The 20,496-nt window shown below is 42.8% G+C and overlaps 1 protein-coding gene across 1 annotated transcript in view; it reads right to left on the minus strand.

Annotated features, from left to right (window-relative positions):
* Positions 1–20,148, minus strand: part of LOC117484344 (plexin-A2-like) — a gene marked incomplete at its 5' end in the record, with an annotated part of 77,886 nt that extends 57,738 nt beyond the window's left edge. Inside the window, 7 exon segments of the mRNA XM_034132816.1 lie at positions 2,344–2,437; positions 5,428–5,595; positions 8,410–8,546; positions 11,091–11,208; positions 14,109–14,260; positions 19,573–19,772; positions 20,052–20,148. Coding sequence (XP_033988707.1) covers positions 2,344–2,437; positions 5,428–5,595; positions 8,410–8,546; positions 11,091–11,208; positions 14,109–14,260; positions 19,573–19,772; positions 20,052–20,133 — 951 coding nt within the window.
* Between the last annotated feature and the right edge of the window lie 348 nt (positions 20,149–20,496).

The following is a 20,496-nucleotide window of genomic DNA, read 5'->3' on the forward strand; positions in this document are numbered from 1 at the left end:
TCAAGCTCCAGCTCTCCTCGTGTCTCTCTCTGAGTCCTGACTCCATCAAAGCTCCAGCTCTCCTCGTGTCTCTCTGAGTCCTGACTCCATCAAAGCTCCAGCTCTCCTCGTGTCTCTGAGTCCTGTCTCCATCAAAGCTCCAGCTCTCCTCGTGTCTCTGAGTCCTGACTCCATCAAAGCTCCAGCTCTCCATCGTGTCTCTCTTTGAGTCCTGACTCCATCAAAGCTCCAGCTCTCCATCGAGTCTCTCTTTGAGTCCTGACTCCATCAAAGCTCCAGCTCTCCTCGTCTCTCTCTGAGTCCTGACTCCATCAGAGCTCCAGCTCTCCTCGTGTCTCTCTGAGTCCTGACTCCATCAAAGCTCCAGCTCTCCTCGTGTCTCTAGTCCTGACTCCATCAAAGCTCCAGCTCTCCTCGTGTCTCTCTGAGTCCTGACTCCAATTGCTTCAGAAGTTTCCCCCACAGTATGTTAATGTGTTTTAATGTTAACTATGTTGTATACATGTGTTGTGCACACGACAGAAATGCCTAGAGAGATGCATGTTATTTACGTTTGCTTTCTCTCATTCCAGGCTTCCTGATTATTTTCACCTGTGTCTCCTAGTACTCATCAATTCAGCCCCGCCCCTGATTGGTCCCACCTGTGTCTAGTTACCCCTGTGCTTATATTCCCCTGTCTCCCAAGTGTTCTTTGTCAGTTCGTATTGTCTCTTGCTATGGTCAGGTCTATGCTCTTTGTACTCTTGTAAAGTTTGATTCCTCACTACGTGAGCGCTTTCATTTTGTTCCTCTATTTTGTCATCTCGGTTAGAGATTTGATAGTTACCTTTTTTGTTGTTCATTGCTGTATTTTGGAAAAATAAAGTATCTTACTAATACTTACCTCTGTCTCCCGGGTCGTGCAATTGGGTCCTACATCCTAAGTGTCTGAGTTCGTAACAACATGTATGTGAAACTGCAGGATGGAGATTAGAACACATTTCCTTACGGGACAATATAGTATATCGTATCGTATCGTCAATTACATGATTGGTTGTTGCCTCTTTTCCATAAGCACAAGCTCAGAAAAATCAAGCTTGTTCCAAACATATTTTTTTTTAAAAGGTGCTTTTTCAGATTTTCTGATCCGAGTAAAAATTCAATTACAATGTTATATATAAACTAATATAGAACTGTTGCTACATACTGTTTACTGTTTTATAAATGTATGTATATCAATGCTTTATGAAGGGAGCTAAAGGGAACTTCATTATTGAAATGAAAATGTGGTGTTTTCCAGAAATACCTCTGTAGAAAAACTCACAAAAGACTTCACTAAACTATTAGAGTTGTTGTGCTGTGTTGGTACAGTTAGCTGTAATGATGACCAGCCCTTTCCCTCTCATCCTCCTCACCTTACTCCCCCTCGGAACCACAGGGAGAAAACCCCCTCCCCTTAATTAAACACGGACCCCGGGACCGAGGCTAAAATGCAATTTGTAACGATTTCCCAGCGCCGAGACTTTGAATGATACCAACGCTCTTTATGCTGACCGAAGGACTTCTGACCGCAGCTAATCTCCCATTGAAAGCCATTAGAGACCCCCCACCCCCCCCCCCAATGACCCAGCCACACCATTCTCCTCACATCCAGCCACTTACATTACTGCAGAATACTAACATTGGAGACGTAAGAAGTGTTGTTGTGGACGACTTTAAACCTCCTGTCGTGTTCGGGTCAAATCTGAACATGTTTGAGGGTTGCTGCATTATTCAGACGCTGGTGGGAGTTAGCTTCTTTTAGCTAAACCATCAATTAGCATGCTTGTGTAGCATTATTAAATGAGCCAGGCCTGTTAGCTTACAATTGTGCAGCATGTAGTAGGAGTATACGCTACTCTCTATATATTAGAGTGGTGCAGGAATGGGTCCTAAAACCCAGAATGAGTCAGCATATTCTCTTCCCTTGTCTCAAAGCTAATGGTTTTCTGAATGTGTTTAAGCGGAGGACAGAAAGCTAATAAGAGCTAAGTAAGAGCTAATAAAGCCATGACACACGTAATGTCCTTTTTGGAAAAATACCTGAAATAACTACAAATGTAACGATCAAACCTTTAACAAAAGAGAGAAACCATCATAATGTGATGCAGGAAATGAGGTTAAAACCATAACATGACTTGTTTCAAGGGTTTTCTGGATGTGTTTTTGGTTGTTAGCCTGAAAAAAGGTGAGCTAACGTTAGCTTTTTACTTCATAAATCATAAAGTGCTGTTAATATGTGGCGATGATCGTGCTGCACAAAACCTTTTAGTATCATAAACATTTGTTATTTATTGTTTTATTATTAAAGAAGTCGTTTCTTACGTTGACAGACTCTCTCCCGGCGTATTTGACTCGGATCCTCGGCTCCTGAACTACGTCCAGATTAGTCCCCGTCACCATCAGAGGAGTGTGTCCACTGAGGGAAAGAAACACAATTCAATCCACAAGCTCTAACAATGACAGCTCAATTCCTCCAATTCAAAATGCAAAGAGACAAAGACAGAACAACACAGAATTCAAAGGCGGCTGTACATAAATATTCTCCACCATCAGTGGAAAAGAGTGCAATCAAAACGTCTTTCATCCTCCCTTTCTTTCAGGAGATAATAGCCTTCAGAGTGGAGGTGATTATAAATGCTTTTATAACCGGCTACAATCAACCGCTGCAGGTTTGTGCTTGAAATACGGATCGTGCATATCAACGACGGTCTGACGGTGGATGTGCAGCTGGGTTTGTTGATTTGTTTCTGTAGAATAAAGAGGATGCCGCAGGCTCTAAAGAGTTGTAATGAAAGTCCGATGGGTCCATGGTGGATAGTGAGGTACTGTAGACACTGTGCTGTCTTCAATCAAATGTAATGCTAACTTTTAACCACATTTTGAGATAATCTGCAAAAGTAAGTTAAAATGATGCTTGTTTTTATGAGGCGTGTGGCGGCAGTGGGTTGTGCGTATGTGTTCGGATCAGGGGGGCACAGGTTCGACACCCCACTGCAGTCAGCATGTCGTTGTGTCCCTGAGACACCTCACCCCAAATTGCTCCTGTGGTGATTGTCCACAGTATTGAGTATGTAAGTCGCTTTGGATAAAAGCGTCTAACAAGTGACATGTCATGATTATTGATTATTTGTTCATCAAGAAAGGCAGTGGGTTGAACTTTTTGCACAGACGACACTTAAAGAGCACAAGTCGGACCTCGAAGGTGATCAAAATGTCATAACAATTGGTTGAAATCCTTCATTTTGTCAGTTTTATGCAAACGCAATGTCTCATCAATCAGTTTCATTTTGCTTTTCTCCCGTCACCAACTTCCACACCGCAGCCAAGAGGAAAAAACGTTTTGATTAGCAGTTTGGGGGAATTTTCAGTGTTTTTTATTTTGCAACTGAAAATGTGAATCAAAACATGTATGTAAATATCTATCTATGCATCTTCTATCTATGTTTCTACCTGCCCACCTCAGCTGCTGTTTCATCTTTCCCTTCAATTAGTAGTGTGTGTGTGTGTGTGTGCGTGTGTGTGTGTGTGTGTGTGTGTGTGTGTGCGTGTGCGTGTGCGTGTGCGTGTGCGTGTGCGTGTGCGTGTGCGTGTGTGTCTCTAGAGGTTACTAGATGGATTGGAGATTCTCCATCTCCCCAGTCTGATATCCGTGGCTCTTCTATCAGATCTTCACTAATTGGCAGAAAGGCGAGCAGTAATTGAAAGTGTAATATTGACGTGTGTGTGTTTGTTATTGCTGCACAGATCTAAAGCTCTGCAGGGGGGGGGGGGGGGGGGTCCAGTGTGTGGAGTGTGTATAATTAATATGTTTATTTAGTGTAGCATCTTTCACAGAAATACGTGCTTCACCCAGCAAAAACAAAAGTTAAAATTAAGACTACATTAACAACATGAGGCAGAAAGTAAGGTCAACATAAAAACTAAATTTAGACCACGTAGAGTCCTGAAAGGAACAAACATAAGACAGAACACATCCACACATCTCAAGTAGAAACAAAAGCAACGTAAAAAGATGGGTCATTCAGTTGTTTTTTTAAAGGTCACCTATTGTGGGCCAAATCCACTTCTTTCATGTCTCTTCTTCATCAACATGTGTCCCCTCTTCTTCATGTCTCTTCTACATCAACATGTGTCCCCTCTTCTTCCTGTCTCTTCTAATCAACATGTGGCCCCTCTTCTTCATGTCTCTTCTACATCAACATGTGTCCCCTCTTCTTCATGTCTCTTCTACATCAACATGTGTCCCCTCTTCTTCATGTCTCTTCTACATCACATGTTGTCCCCTCTTCTTCATGTACTCTCTCACATCCAACAGTGTCCCCTCTTCTTCATGTCTCTTCTACATCAACATGGTGTCCCCTCTTTTCCATGTCTCTTCTACATCAACATGTGTCCCCTCTTTTCCATGTCTCTTCTACATCAACATGTGTCCCCTCTTTCTTGCATGTCTCTTCTACATCAACATGTGTCCCCTCTTCTTCATGTCTCTTCTACATCAACATGTGTCCCCTCTTCTTCATGTCTCTTCTACATCAACATGTGTCCCCTCTTCTCATGTCTCTTCTACATCAACATGTGTCCCCTCTTCTTCATGTCTCTTCTACATCAACATGTGTCCCCTCTTCTTTATGTCTCTTCTACATCACATGTGTCCCCTCTTCTTCATGTCTCTTCTACATCAACATGTGTCCCCTCTTTTCCATGTCTCTTCTACATCAACATGTGTCCCCTCTTTTCCATGTCTCTTCTACATCAACATGTGTCCCCTCTTCTTCATGTCTCTTCTACATCAACATGTGTCCCCTCTTCTTCATGTCTCTTCTACATCAACATGTGTCCCCTCTTCTTTCATGTCTCTTCTACATCAACATGTGTCCCCTCTTCTTCATGTCTCTTCTACATCAACATGTGTCCCCTCTTGTCCATGTCTCTTCTACATCAACATGTGTCCCCTCTTCTTCATGTCTCTTCTACATCAACATGTGTCCCCTCTTCTTCATGTCTCTTCTACATCAACATGTGTCCCCTCTTCTTCATGTCTCTTCTACATCAACATGTGTCCCCTCTTCTTCATGTCTCTTCTACATCAACATGTGTCCCCTCTGTGGAAAGAGACTCTGAAAGTTTTCAGGAAGAAAGATTCTCTCTCTTTTTGTCCTGATCCATTTATATAAAAACCTATCTGAAAATGAGCTGATCAGATGTTGGCCACTTTATGATGTCATAACGATGTTTTGGCTTGTGTAACCATTAGCCAATCAGCAACCAAGGTAACCCCCCCCAAAAGCACAGTCACCTTTTTAGTTTTTACACGAGACCGTGGGACAGCCAGTGTGTGTTGGTGTGTGTTGGTGTGTGTTGGTGTGTGTGTTGGTGTGTGTTGGTGTGTGTTGGTGTGTGTTTACCCTGGCGATGCTCCAGTCGGGGTCGATGCGCTGCACGGTGGGATCCTCGATGTACTCGAAGGTGAGGCTCTCTCTGATCTGAGCACGGTCCACGCTCACACTGATCTGCACCGCACCCACGCCCGCCAGCGAGAGGGCGGAGTAACACACGATCTCCGCCATCGTCCGCCTGCAGGGGAAGCACAATGAAAACTATATTTAAACATGTGTCGCGTACTCCTGTCATGATATGTTTTTTCATTATTATTTCTTGTTGGCTGTTCTGTTTGTCTTCTATGTTGAAAAACAGAAGCATGATGTCCACCCCAAAGAAGTCTGTACTATTGCTTACACTTGTATGCTTCTTATAAACATGTGTCGAGTAGGGATGAGACAATACGGGACTTTAACACAGTGAAAACGTTCAGGAAACAATAACTTGATAATGGTCTATTTGCATTACGGATAGTTAGGAAAAAAGCGCTACAAATTCAAAAACCATGCGGATATAAAAACACAAATGTCCCAAAACACATGAAGAAACATCTTCACCAACTTGAGGAACATGAGCAGCGTTTACTAAAAGCTGCAAATACAAAACGCTGCAAGAAGTTCAAAACACAACGGAGACCAGGGGACACTAAAGAGTGACGCACACAGCTGGGAGACCAGGGGACACTGAAGAGTGACGCACAGGATTATAAAGCTGAACAACTGTCTCTGTCTCAGAGTTAGTCTGGGTGGTTCTCAATGTCGAGGATGCTTGCTTGGTAGCACATGTCTTTCCGAGTCACCTGCTTCAGAAGCGAGGCAAGAATCCCTCCTAGCCTCTGAAAACGAAGAATGGTGGAACAAGGCTAAAAGGTGTGCAGGTGAGGCGTCATATGCGAGGCCCCTCCTTAAATGGAGCGCGATTTCCTCCGCCGAAAGATTTGGAAATTGGTCCTGTGCGCAAAGCATTGTGGGGATTTTAAGACCGCAGAGTCTACACATGTGCAGCCTCAACATTTCTCGCTACGAAGTACGCCGGCCTCGGTAGAATTCCAATGTATGCTGGACATTGGAACAGTCCTTCAGCGGGACTCGATGACATAGTATGCTTGAAATAGTGGCTCTGGAGCAGCCTTCCTCAACATTGAGAAACACCCTCTGACTCATAACTGTAAGTGTTTGTCAGTATATCTCTAAATGACTAGGTTAGCTACGTTAGCTAGCTAGCTTACAGCAGTGTCATGTGATCACACATTGTTAAAATAAGACCATGAAACATTTTAGAGACAAAATACAGAATATTAGATGTCTCTTTTGTTGGAAACTAACAGTTGGTGAAGATGTTTCTTAACTTGCATGTGTTTTGGCATATTGGTGTTTTTTTATATGTGCATCCTTTCTGAAGCTGCAGTGCACTTCTCCTCATATTGGAAGTATTGTTGCCGTTGTAGCGTGTTTGCACCTTGTCGGCCACCTTAAGAAAATGCACTGTAGCTATTGTGATATGATGAATTTCAAATACCTGAACCATGACAAATAATAAGACTTTAGCTAACTGAGATTGTAATAAAACTCCTTAAACATGGAACATTTATCAGAGGTCTCCGTGCTGCTGTGCTCCCCCTCCCTCCCTCTCATCCCCATGAATGTGTCCTAATTTATTAGCAGCGAGAGCGTCCAAATGCCAGGAATACAGCGGAGAACCAGAACCCAGTAATTAGCCTGGTGTCTCATTAAAGCTGACCTTACAACATTACAGTCAGAGAGCCGCGATTAAAATAGAAACATTCAGAGGTGAGGGGTGGAAGGGAGGAGACTAAAAACAGAGCAGGAGAGATATGGAGGAGGGAGAAGGAAGAGGAAGAAAGCTCCATAGGCGTCAGCGGGCTTTTCTAGGAGCTATTATTACAGGCTTTAATGCAGCAGGTCATCAAAACCTTATTAAGATTTACACACGTTTGTGAGAGGCTCTCCCCTCGGGGGTCTCTCAGGGAGACGAGGGAGGCGCTGTGAAATAGAGCTGCTTCTGTAATGGGAGTTTACGTTTCATCCAGGGAACAAGAGCGCCTTTCATTTGGCTCTCAGTGTGCTTGCATATCTAATGCTTCCTGACAGTGATGTATGTACAACGTAAAACATACAAAGAGACTCAAAGATTGTTATATTTATCTGAAGTGAAGGGTGCTTCCAGAAGACAACATTTAGTCAGTTTTAATCGGTGGTGGGATGCAGGTATATTTACTCAGGTAAGTACAAAATGAAGGTAGTTGTAATTGACGTGGGTATGCGAATACAGATGGAGCAACACAGAAACACTAATTGAGAAATGTTTTACCTTTAATATAATTATTTAGCTTCCTCTGATATGGTTATTGCACTGGTCCAAAATGCAATATTGATTAAAAAAGAAAAGCGCTTTTTTCAGAAAGAAATCTGAAATAATAAAATTAAAAATAATTTATTTTAAAAACAAAACAAAATATTTAAACAATACAGATACAAATATATATTTAGTATAAATATGTCAGCAACATTATTATTTGGATTTCATTTGTGCACTGTGAAACCAATCCAGAATAAATGGCGTAAGAACCAAAGTAACAATTTCACTCTGATTCGGAGCAAAGCGATCGAAATGAGAACGGCCTTAATGTTGAAGAAGTTGTAAATTAAAAAAAGAAATATTTGACAACTTGCAACCATGAAGTGTAGAAAAACAAAGGCCATTAAGCGCTCCTGTCTTTTCTTTTTTAATAATGTAGATGTCAGTTAAACACTCACAGTGCGTTTCATTCACTTACTCACATCTCCATGATTCTCTAACGCTTCAAAGGACAATTTGTGTTTTCATTTGCACTTTATTTAATTCCTTCCCACCTCGTCTTAATGTGTGATAGAAGGTCTTTCTCCATGAACGGTCTGTGTTAAACAAAAGCGCGATCACCATGTGTTTCATCACGTTACACTTTATAGGACAAGCTTTAAATAAATGATTTCACGAGTAGAGTCTCACCCGAAGAACTCGCACGTCTGGTTTCCAAACTGGACGTTGACGCTGCTGCCGGCCCCCAGGTTGTCCCCCATTACGGTGACTTTGGTTCCCCCAGACTCAGGCCCTCTGCTGGGGGACAGACCTAACACTGTGGGGGTCTGAAAACACAGAGAACCAGAGGTTAAGAGAGGGAAATAAACAGACGAGGAAAGAACAAAGCACTGGTGAGTAAAAGATGTTCTCGTGTAAAAAGGGGCAGCATCTCTGCGGGTCGCTCTTGAAACCTTTAGAGAATTACAGTTATTCATATTGCAAGTGGAGTGCAGCGCTGGTGGGAGAAAAGAGGATAAACCAGGAGCTCTTAGAGTCCCTGTGTGTGTGTGTGTGTGTGTGTGTGTGTGTGTGTGTGGTGTGTGTGTGTGTGTGTGTGTGTGTGGTGTGTGTGTGGTAGTGTGTGTGTGTGTGTGTGTGTGTGGTGTGTGGTGTGTGTGTGTGTGTGTGTGTGTGTGTGTGTGAGTGAAGCCTTTTAAAGACAGTCTGAAAATAACTAGTGTTTACAGCTGCAGGCAGCGAGCCGCCGTCACACAGACAGATGGAGGAATATCCGAGCAGACAGCCGTCAACACGCACTCCATGTGCACAAACATTTAAAAAGAAACTAAATGCAGGGCTGTCGTTTACGCTGGCCCTTTGCCAGCCGCTCAAATATAGAGAGGTGGCACAGATGACGAGGAAAGCCAATGGGATTTTCTCCATGTGATTTGGGTTATAGCAGAAAATAATCTCACACGTTTATGATGCTTACACGTTTTGTTCAGCGGGATACATCTCAACATATTAACACCTCTTTATGATTTTTAATAAGAAGCTAATATAAGGCTATAAAGGAACTACAGCACGGTCACATGACTTCACGTCTCACCCAGCCGCTAAGCTAAAGGTGGCTAATGTTGGGCTATAAAGGGACGGCAGCACAGGGTCACATGACTTCACGTCACCAACCGCTAAGCTAAAGGCGGCTAATGTTGGGCGGTCATAACGTTTAGTCGTCTCATTTAGACACTTGTAGCAACCACTGTTTATAAATTCACCAGTGGGGTATTTACTGACATTTTCATGTCATAGATCAAATGTAAAATCTCTTCATCTTGTGTTTTTTGTCTCATGGCTTTACCAGCTTTCTGTCCTCCTACTTCAACCATGTTTTCATGAACCTTGATTGATTGTATATATTCATTTTGAATTAGTTGAATAAAATAGGCAGCGATGAGGAAAAGTAGCAGAGCCATTATGAGAACAGTGTTGAAGTGAGTGTCAGGATGCAGGCTGCAGCAGGTACCCTGAACACAACAGCAATAATTAGCGACTGCTGCTAATTGTTAAGGGAGTGCTAATTGTGAAGGTGAGAGGGTGCAAATGGGAAAGTAGATTATCTGTTGCTGCAGGCGGATCAACACAGCGAGTGACAGGGACAGGGAAATGTGTGTGTGTGTGTGTGTGAACGTGTGAGGAGATAATGTTTACCTGCTGAGAGCAGCGCCACTTTTTTATTTTAGCAAGAAGATTGTTCCTTTGCCCCGCCGTACAATCACATTTGATCTGTTTATCTCGTTTTTATCACTTTGTACAAGCTAGCATCTGAGGAAAACTGATAATATATTATTTAGTTTTCTATCCATTGGAGAGGTGTTGCTCAGCACTGAAGTATTCATTTTGACTACCAGAACTGTTTCTATAAGACCCTGTTCTCATTTAGCTTCATGATGCTATCTCCTAAAAGGCAAACAGCATCTGCAGGAAGCAATAATGAAATAATTGTGCTGTTTATGAAAGAATTAAGAAAATGACAAGTATGGAAACAGAGCAATTACACCGTCTGCAGGAATGAAAACGTCGCTGTTCGCCTGTGGCAATTCATTTGCAAGAAAATCACTTTAATTTAACTAAGTGTGTGTTTTGTTTCCCTTTAATGAAGCGTTACTGAGTACAGCACACTTTGCTGCAGCTATTCGTTGTTTTGTATTATGTAATACTTAAAGAGGCCCTATTGTGCTTTTTTGGGGTGTTCCTGTAGTGTGTAGGTTTAGTGCATGTAAATAGTCTGCATAGTTTCTCTCCACCACTCGCGCTCCTACTGGCTAGCGCTCCAACACATTGTACGTGATAGGCTAAGGGGCGGGACATCTCTAAGCGGTGGACCAATCACAACAGAGCGGGCCAGCTAACCAATCAGAGCAGACTGGGCTCTGGTTTCAGACAGAGGGTGAAAAGAGGTGCTGCAGCACAGGCAGTATGAGAAAAATAAAGAGCTGTTTGAACATTAAAGCATGGAGACATGTAGAGACACTACATACTGATATACACCTGAACATCAGCAGGAGAGGACTCTTTAAAGTAGAGACACTACATACTGATATACACCTGAACATCAGCAGGAGAGGACTCTTTAAAGTAGAGACACTACATACTGATATACACCTGAACATCAGCAGGAGAGGACTCTTTAAAGTAGAGACACTACATACTGATATACACCTGAACATCAGCAGGAGAGGACTCTTTAAAGTAGAGACACTACATACTGATATACACCTGAATCATAAAAGGATTATTTCTCAGAGCAGACTTGAATTGGAACAGGCTAACACATTGTACGTGCTAAGGATAAAGAGTAATGTGGTTTTAAGTCGTTGCAGTCTCACCACAAAGGAGTAGAGTTGTGCGGACCGCGCTCTGAGTTCTGGTCGACACTCGCCGACACACAGCTGCACCGGACCGGCTCTGAAGTCTGCAGGAGCGGCATCCATCTCACACACAATCCTACACACACACACACACACACAACAGGGCATCAAAATCATGTACATACAACAACAAATGTGAAGCAAAACGTTACAAAAAGGCTGTGAATTCTTGCGGTTGTAGTCCTTATGACGTGAGCAAAAGAGATCATTCTGAAGGTGGGGTTTTCTCCATTGCCTTCTTGGTTTATTGTACCAGAAGTAACACAAGCAGGTGGAGCCTTTTCAGGAACTCAAATATTGTAGTTATCAAAGATCATGAAAGAAAAGACACACTGTGAAAAGGTTAAAGTTTGGTAGTGACTGTCAATCACACGGTAACTTAGCACTTAGTAAATGAGTTGGTTGAAATTACAGTTCAATTATTGATGTTATTGCCAAGTTTAAATGGATTAAACTGATGATTGGTAAAGTCCAGAACCAGAATGTGTTGCCATCGCTTCCTCTCTGTCTCTGTCAGGAAGCCTGCTGTTTCTGTAACAACTGAGAGCAACTTTAAAACGGACTTCTTAATAAGGTAAATTAAAAAAATACAAAATGGAAGTGTCAGCTCCTAAGAAAGAATTACATTATAGCTGCCGAAAAAAAACCCACAAAAATTGAGGCTTTTACTTCAAAACAGAAGCATCTTTCAAACTGTCTTCTGAAGCAGCAACATGGAGGTCATAAATATGTACGCTTTTTTTTATATCTAGTTTAATTTATCCTAGTAAATGAATTGAGACGGATAAGTCAGATGAGGACACAAGAGTGAGACCCGGCTGAATTAAAGTCCAGCGCAGAACTCCAGACTGAAGAGGTCAGAGGTCCCTTTTTTCATTTCGCTCACTCTATTGTTTTTGCATTCCCAAATTAATGAATCCTCCAGCTTGTCCCCATTGGATTAAAGTGCTGTCAGATCAGACACTGATGACAAATTGTCCCCTGCAGCCAAAGTGGCTTATATAGTGATTTTTAATTAGAAATTAAGAGTAAAAAACTTGATATAGTGTATCTTATACACACTATGCTTGAGCTTAATATACTAGCAGGGAGACACTACATACTGATATACACCTGAACATCAGCAGGAGAGGACTCTTTAAGTAGAGACACTACATACTGATATACACCTGAACATCAGCAGGAGAGGACTCTTTAAAGTAGAGACACTACATACCGATATACACCTGAACATCAGCAGGAGAGGACTCTTTAAAGTAGAGACACTACATACTGATATACACTTGAACATCAGCAGGAGAGGACTCTTTAAAGTAGAGACACTACATACTGATATACACCTGAACATCAGCAGGAGGGACTCTTTAAAGTAGAGACACTACATACTGATATACACCTGAACATCAGCAGGAGAGGACTCTTTAAAGTAGAGACACTACATACTGATATACACCTGAACATCAGCAGGAGAGGACTCTTTAAAGTAGAGACACTACAGACTGATATACACCTGAACATCAGCAGGAGAGGACTCTTTAAAGTAGAGACACTACATACTGATATACACCTGAACATCAGCAGGAGAGGACTCTTTAAAGTAGAGACACTACATACTGATATACACCTGAACATCAGCAGGAGAGGACTCTTTAAAGTAGAGACACTACATACTGATATACACCTGAACATCAGCAGGAGAGGACTCTTTAAAGTAGAGACACTACATACTGATATACACCTGAACATCAGCAGGAGAGGACTCTTTAAAGTAGAGACACTACATACTGATATACACCTGAACATCATCAGGAGAGGACTCTTTAAAGTAGAGACACTACATACTGATATACACCTGAACATCATCAGGAGAGGACTCTTTAAAGTGGAGACACTACATACTGATATACACCTGAACATTATTATTATATAATTTATACGTCGAGATGTTCTAATAAAGAGTTGCATTTTCTCAACAAGTGAAACTAAAACAAACCTAATCCAGAAATGTAAATATGTATTTAGGCCGAACCATCAGTGTGTATATCCCTGCCTTACTGTAGTGAGGTCTGCCTCTTCAGGGGGGGTAACACTACCATAAGGCTGCAGCTAGTGTGTGTGTGTGTGTGTGTGTGTGTGTGTGTGTGTGTGTGTGGTGTGTGTGTGTGTGTGTGTGTGGTGTGTGTGTGTGTGTGTGTGTGTGTGTGTGTGTGTGTGTGTGTGTGTGTTGTGTGTGTGTGTGTGTGTGGTGTGTGTGTGTGTGTGTGTGTGTGTGTGTGTGTGTGACTGATGGCAGTGTTTCATTAGTTCAGGGTGACGTGATGTATGCACAGCACGGGACAATTAGGGAGGTAAACAGGAGTAAACACACACAGCTGCTGTGAACACATGAGCTGCAGACAGACAAGGGGGGGGGGGGGGGGAGGGGGAGGGGGGGGGGGGGGGGGTCGATGTCTGCAGACATGTTGCAAAATCACAAACAAAAACATACGTTAGATTAAAAGACTCAATGCTGGGTCTCAATGTGGACACCTTGCTCAGTTTACAGGCACTTTCACACAGACATTGAGCTATTTGATATTCATAATGATTCATATTTGAATAAATGCAAACACTTTTAATTGTTGAATCGAGGATTTTGCATTTTATACTGTATTACATTTGGTATTTGTGTATCCTACTTATCCTTGTGTGACCTGTGCTACCATGTGCTTCAATCTTATTCGGTTGCTTCTTAAACACTTCAATAATACATATTTAATCTTATCTTCCACTGCATGTTGTACACTGTTATTATTGCGCAGTGTGTGAAAGTAGTTTTTGTATTTGGGATTGTGGGAAACGGTATTTCGAATAAAGTTGACTTTGACAATGCCTATACATCTCACAGTCAACGGATCAGTGTAATGTGTGTAGTCTTAAAGCAGCACATTAATACAAATGAATTCAACATTTGTTAAAGCTTCTCCTGGTACTCACTGCTCAGCGATGATGTAGCCCTCCTCCACGGGGGAGCAGCGGACCCCCGCCACCTCCACGTTGCCCACCATGTCGGAGAAGGCGAGGCCCAGGTTGGTGCCGTGGATCGTGACGAGAGTTCCTCCCTCGGGGGGGCCGGCCACGGGGGTCACCTGCAAGGGGGAGAGAGGGGGGGATTTAGATTTTAAACAACAATGAGCTTATTTTACTAGACATTGAGAGAGAATTTTCTTTTTTAGATTTTAGACAGAGTTAAAACCTTTCATGTGTCTTTTTGTTTCTTTCTTTCTACATTTGATGCGGATTTGTAATAATATATTGTTGTAAATTGTTTATTTAAATAGACCTTAAAAAAACATTAATTCATTATATATTCAGTAGACCTATCACGCACACACACCGCGCGCGCAACGCACGCACACACACACACACACACACACACACACCCACACACACACACCACACACACACACACACCACCACACACACAACACACACACCACACACCCCACCCACACACACCACACACACACACACACACACACACACACCCACACACACACACACACCACACACCACCCACACACACCACACACACCCACACTGTTTTCTACCTGACATTCATGCCGATAACGCATATTGAATTGAATTGAATTGACAACAGGAGTGAATCTCCAGATACCCTCCCGACTCACTGGGGAGGGGCTCTGTTTCTAGACTTTCAGTGGACATTAATCGCTCTGGATGTAAAGTAAGTGTGTCACTGCTCCGCCTGAGGGGGGGTCTTCATATATGAATCTCTTAACACTGCTTGGGCATACAGTGAGGGGGGGAGAACAAGAGGAGAGGGGGGGAGTATGGTTAAATATCCATGTCAGAAGATGGAGCAGCTATTGGAGCAGACGTATTGATGGTTACATAATGTGACGCCTGAGAGAGCAGAGCGAGGAAGAGGAGGGGAGGAGGAGGAAGAGGAAGAGGAAGCCTAGTTGTTCATGCATGCCCCCCTCCCTCCCTAACTCCCCCCTCAGTGCTGCTATGCTCTCTCTGTGTGTAATCCCTTTAATGGCCGCCGCCTGCATCGTCACACTGTCAACAACACGGGGTAATTCCCAACAAGATTCCACATTGAAACTCCCCCCTCCTCGTTTCCCGCTCTTTCTGAAGCATTATCTATTCCAGAGGATCTCAGTTTCACCACCACTTCCTTACACATTGTGCAGATGACCTAAATTGATGATGGGAACCCTTTTGAGGAGATAATCTGAGAATCTATGGAGGCAAAAATGGTCGCCAAAGTGGTGTCGACTTATTCAGCTCTAGATATATATTTTTTGGGGGGGGGGAGTTGTGCAGATGCAGGAAAAAAAGCAACAAACTTCCTGCAGGCTGTGCAGCTCCTGCGACAACGCAGAGGTAAAAATAACCCAATCTACAGTGAGAATATACAACGTCAGCGTTTTAATTTTACGTTCTATATTATTAACCTTTAATCACGGTTCCTACAGCTTAAGGCAACTTACATTCAATAATTTACAGCGCTTTTTAATGAAATTCAAGACCAATTTTTCTCCGATGCGGATATTTGTGACCTTAATGTGAAAGACATTTGGGTAATATTTAAAAAACCAGATCACGTGTGAGCTATTACTTTGAGATTTTACAATGCAAAGGCAGATTTTTGAGACTGATTCGAGACATTTTAAACCCAATTAAAGGCCTTCATTTTAGATTAATGAATTCAGTGCCTTTCAACACTATTAAAGTTTAATACACAGATTTATTACAAGCTTCTTGCCATAGCTGGAGATTTTTGCTTTAGAAATGAATCAGCCTTTGATAGAGTTGAGCAGCTAATCTCTTTGTCTTTGGACTCGGCTCAGGCTAATTCCTGCATGTCACATTTAATTGTGAGCAGCATTTAATGGGCTTTATAAAGCGCAGCTGATCACTTGTTCGCTAACAAACTACATCCTAAATACTTTATAGGCTCTTAAAAGTCTTGCAGCCAAGAGATACTACGGCTCTCGTGATGAGGAGGAAACGAGAGACACAGTAAACTCGATCTGTGTGTTTCAATGACATCTTAATTTAAGTGTACAGTACATGTTAACTGGCATATTACTGCAGGTTTGACTTCACTGTACAACATGCTACTGCTTCAATTTACTGTTTTAATCAAGGGAATGAGTCCTCAACCCAGACAAGACTCAGTATTATTTTAGCCTTCCTGTTCCCTCGTCTTGAAGTCAATGGTTTTTTGAATGTGCTTTTGGTTGTTATCCTGAAATAAGGTCTGTGGTTAACATAAGCTGAAGAGATTTAATTCTACGACATAAAATACGTCAGTATATAATACCCCACAGGTGAATTTAAAAACAGCAGTTGCTAACAAGTGTTTAAATGAGACAACTAAACGTCCAACATTAGCCACCTTTAGCTTAGCGGTGGTGACCTGAAGTCATGTGACCATGCTGTAGTTCCTTTATAGCCCAACATTAGCCACCTTTAGCTTAGTGGTGGTGACGTGAAGTCAAGTAACCGTGCTGTAGTTCCTTTATAGCCCAACATTAGCCGCCTTTAGCTTAGCGGTGGTGACGTGAAGTCATGTGACCGTGCTGTAGTTCCTTTATAGCCCAACATTAGCCACCTTTAGCTTAGCGGTGGTGACGTGAAGTCATGTGACCGTGCTGTAGTTCCTTTATAGCCCAACATTAGCCACCTTTAGCTTAGCGGTGGTAACGTGAAGACATGTGACCGTGCTGTAGTTCCTTTATAGCCCAACATTAGCCACCTTTAGCTTAGGTGGTGACGTGAAGACATGTGATGACGTGCTGTAGTTCCTTTATAGCCCAACATTAGCCACCTTTAGCTTAGCGGTGGTGACGTGAAGTCATGTGACCGTGCTGTAGTTCCTTTATAGCCCAACATTAGCCACCTTTAGCTTAGCGGTGGTAACGTGAAGTCATGTGACCGTGCTGTAGTTCCTTTATAGCCCAACATTAGCCACCTTTAGCTTAGCGGTGGTGACGTGAAGTCATGTGACCGTGCTGAAGTTACTTTATAGCCCAACATTAGCCACCTTTAGCTTAGCGGTGGTGAAAATAAAATATGAAATGTAAGTTGCCTTAAGCTGTAGGAACCCTGATTAAAGGTTAATAATATAGAACATAAAATGAAAACGCTGTAGATTGAGTTATTATTACCTCTGCATTTTATACCCCAACATCTCCAAAATCACATGGAGTAATCCCATTGGACCAGGGAGATGTTGCCTTTTTTTTTTACCTCTTTAAGTCACATTTGTCGGGGTCAAACTGGTCACTATAAGCGAATGATTATCCAAAATCCAATGGAAAAATCCCATTGGCTTTTTGTGGAGGGAACCAGGGAGATGCTGCCTTCAGGGTCCTGTACAGAAATACGACATCCCTGCAGCACTCTTTTTCAATAATCATATTAGGAGAGGCAACAGAGAACAAAGGACGGAGCAAGGGAACTGAACCAGGAAAAAGGGGGTGTTTTGGGGGGTGGAGCCCCTGTTTTCTGTCTACTCTCAATACTGTTTACATCTGTAGGAGGCAAAACCAACTCTGCATTAATTTAGATGATTCACATGAGCAGGTAGTTCAAATACACACAGACACGCCAACACCCCCCCTCGTCTGTCAGTGATTACAGTTCCTTTAAGAAGCAGACATCCCCCCGGTGGGCTGAATTTATTAATACATTTGGTTTTGATTGTATGCACCAAAGCCCCCGTCATGAGCTGATTTGTATACATACTAGCACATTAGTAGATGTGCCTACTAGCAGATAGGCCTGGTGAATAATTAATGCTTCTATTAAGTGCCATGGTGCCTCCCACCGCGGGACATTAATATTGAAGAGATGAATAAGCCCCCGCTAACAGCGAGGGAGCGACATCAAATGAAGCTGGGAGTTGGACGGTAAATGAAAGGCGTCTCCTCAACAGGCTTCACTCTGAGTTACAGAGAAGAGCTTCAGCTACCAGTGAGGGTCTGTTTGCAGCTCGTAGAGTCCTGTTGTGAACGCAAACATGTTGATACCCTAAAGTTTTACGATAGAAATGTACAGTACGGGTCCCCAGCACATAGAAACTACCGGATGCTAACCTGCATACGTTGGGCTATTTGCACAATTAGCACAAGTTGTGTCAATTAGCATTACAGCTTATCGTGACAACAGAAAGCCAACTAAAAATGGCTTGGTTCGATTTGGACAATTTCTGTGTGGTTTGGGGGGATGTTGAGGATGCTGAATCCATTTCTGACATTTTCAGGATCCAAAATCGCAGTTTTAACCAGAAAGTGGCCATAATTGTAAAACATTTTAAATTAATTTTGGGATGATTTTTGAGTTTAGTGGACTCTGGATAATTTGGATCAGACAGATTGCTTAGATATTTGAAAAACAAATCTCCACAGTAGAGAAAATATTTTTAATCTTGTGCTCTCTTATATCAAAAGGTTGGAAAACTACTTATGGTAGTTAACATCAGACAACAAGAGTACAAATATTGCCACTTTCTGGTAAAAAACTGCCAATTTTGATACGGAAAATGGCAGAAATGCATTCAACATCCTCAATAACCCCCAAAACCACTACTAAATTGTCGAAATCCGTCAAGCTATTTTTTAAATATTGTCCAAATACAGTCGCTAGTTAATGCAACTTATGCTAATTGTGCAAATTGCCCAACGTATGCAGGTTAGCATCCGGCAGTTTCTATGTGCTGGGGACCCTTACTATGATAAAACTTTGGGGTATTCAACATATCTTATTGTTGGTGTGTCGGTCAGTATGAAAGTACCCGATGAGTCAGAGACGGTGACACTCTGGAAAAAGTTCCTCTGTCTGGTCTGGATACAGTGAAATCAATTAACAGAGTCGTTAAAGTCACTTTTTAATTGGCTGGAGTTAGAGGTGAGTGCAGGGATGAATCGATGAAGAGGAGGAGGGGGTGGGGGGAAGGGGTCTGCTGGGTTAACCACAATGCACTGGTGCGTAACACAGCCTAATTAAAGAGCATGTCCTGTTGGAAAACAAGTAAACACTTCCAGGTCATGACCCTAAAGGAGGGGGGGGGGCTGGGGGGGGGGTCTCGACCTATATATACCGCATAAAAAACACTTTTACTTAAATTATATTTTGAACACAGGACTTTTACTTTTGATGGAGTATTTGTATGTGTTATCATCTCCTCTTCTATCCAGCAGCTGATTATCACTCATTGATCAGTGCTGGATGTGCGTGGGTAGCAGCAGGGAGAGCAGTGCATTGTGGGTACTTTATATAAAGAGGAAAAAGTACTTAGAACCTTTCATTTATAATATAACCCTGTTTTGATCACACAACCACGTACATGTCAGGGTCTGAGTTTCTCATTGTGGAGCTAATGCAAGACACTGGATGTAGAGAGCAGTGCATTGTGGGTACTGACCTCGGAGATGCGCGGGTTGGTGCACTTGACGTTCTTGGTGTCCAGGTGCAGCCAGCGGGTGGTGTAGGGGTTGGTGGGGGGGCAGTGGGGCCTCAGGGTGCAGCGCCCCTCCCCACTGCACCACCCACACTGGAACCTCCTCTCCGCCTTCAGACAGGTGCCACAGCTGTCCCTCTGCGCCGCACACTTGTACAGGTGCACTGTGGGAAATGGAGGCAGGGCAGTGAGCGTGCAGCACTCTAAGAACTACATACAAAAAAACATATATTTAAAGGGGCCTGTATATGCTTTTTTGGGGTTTTCCCTCTCCTGGAGTGTGTTCTTTAGGTTTGTGTGCATGTCAATGGTCTGCAAAGGCTAACATCCCTGTGTTTCCTCTTGAAACTTTGCTTAAAAAGGATAGAGAAATGAGGGGAATGGAGATGTTTGTTACATGTCACCATCTTCTTCCTGTCTGGCAACACATCTCTTGTTCTCACCTTGGATATTCTCCGGGTTATCGATGATGAAGTTTCCGTTCCACACCACGGAGAAATCCACCGGCAGCTCGCTGATCTTCATCCCCTCGTACAGGTACTGCAGGTCGAGGAGGAAGAGGAGGAGGGGGATGAGGAGGAGGAAGAGGGGGAAGAGGAGGGAGACAAAAGGAGAAATAATTTGAGTTCCCATGAGCCCTTGCAGTATCACTACTGTACAGCATGTCGTCCCAATGTTTCCTCAAGGTTTCATCATCAGAGAGCTGACAGACGCTCCTTCTGCTGTCCTTAGCTGCCTGCTGTGCCCTTTAACCAGCCTGCATTTGATTGTGTGTGTGTGTGTGTGTGTGTATGTGTGTGTGTGTGTGTGTGTGTGTGTGTGTGTGTGTGTGTGAGAGAGACAGTTAAAGTGCATGTCAGTGGTTCCTCTGGGAGTATAAGCAGAGTC

The sequence above is a fragment of the Trematomus bernacchii genome, unplaced genomic scaffold, assembly GCF_902827165.1.
Source record: "Trematomus bernacchii unplaced genomic scaffold, fTreBer1.1, whole genome shotgun sequence".
NCBI classification, from domain to species: Eukaryota; Metazoa; Chordata; class Actinopteri; order Perciformes; family Nototheniidae; genus Trematomus; species Trematomus bernacchii.